Here is an 892-nt window from a genome sequence, read left to right as displayed (position 1 = left end):
CATAGAGGCCAAAAGATGGAAAACTTGTGAAGTTATAGCTACATGCTGCCTCAGAAAGTGTAAGAGTGGATTGATGGAAGTCGGTACAGCTGCGGGATGTCACATGACATGCTCAACTTAGATTTTTGAACTTAGGCAATTTCAGCTGTTACTGCTACGTCTCTGTGCTGTCTGTGCTGTTTCCATCACCTATACACATATGTTTTCATCTTTTCGGTGAGTCCATGATATTCTTGCTCTGGTAGTTGTGCTTCACAGGTATAGATAGGTGTTTTAACCATGGCAGCCACCACCACCACCATCATCGACAAAAGGTGATGACGGCCCACCACCATGACCCACAAATTCCCACCACTGTGCATTGACCACCATCCACAAGCGCCCACTGCTGCTGTCAATGACAATGAGTCACCATGGCAATGACCTTCATTCAAACACCGACGAGAATGTGAGCAAGCACCAGAAGGGCAGAAGGAAAGCAAACAGCTCAAACGTGACAGCTATGGCTGTCGCGTTGCCACGTCGCTTCTTCCTTCCACCACCACCACCACCATCCACCCCACCGTCTCAAGCCACGACCACCCATGACAACGACGTCAACAACGCCAACAATAACGATGACAACAATGCTGGCGACGATGATGACAACAATGCTGACAATGACCATGGATGATGGGTGGAGACGATGGTGAGCGGAAGGCCCAGGTAAGCCAGCAGCATGGCAATGAGATGATGGACGATGATGAATGTCATCATTGTCATTTCATTCCCCCTGCGAACAAACCACCCCACCCATAAACCTTGCTGACCCAGACCACAGGTGCCATGTCATGACGTGGCAACCAGACGATGAACGACAACATTGTTTGTCGTCTCTGTTTGCCCACTAGAT

General features: G+C 49.2%; 1 protein-coding gene across 1 annotated transcript in view; it reads right to left on the bottom strand.

Moving 5' to 3' along the window:
* LACBIDRAFT_329163 (uncharacterized protein) overlaps positions 1-753 on the bottom strand; it is a gene marked incomplete at both ends in the record, with an annotated part of 1637 nt that extends 884 nt beyond the window's left edge. The window contains one exon of the mRNA XM_001883226.1: positions 659-753. Coding sequence (XP_001883261.1) covers positions 659-753 — 95 coding nt within the window. The remainder of the gene's footprint in view (positions 1-658) is intronic.
* Between the last annotated feature and the right edge of the window lie 139 nt (positions 754-892).

Source organism: Laccaria bicolor, genomic scaffold (genome assembly GCF_000143565.1).
Source record: "Laccaria bicolor S238N-H82 LACBIscaffold_20 genomic scaffold, whole genome shotgun sequence".
In the NCBI taxonomy this organism is placed as follows: Eukaryota; Fungi; Basidiomycota; class Agaricomycetes; order Agaricales; family Hydnangiaceae; genus Laccaria; species Laccaria bicolor.
The sequence above is the reverse complement of the archived record's forward strand: the minus strand, read 5'-3'. Positions and strand labels throughout refer to the sequence as shown.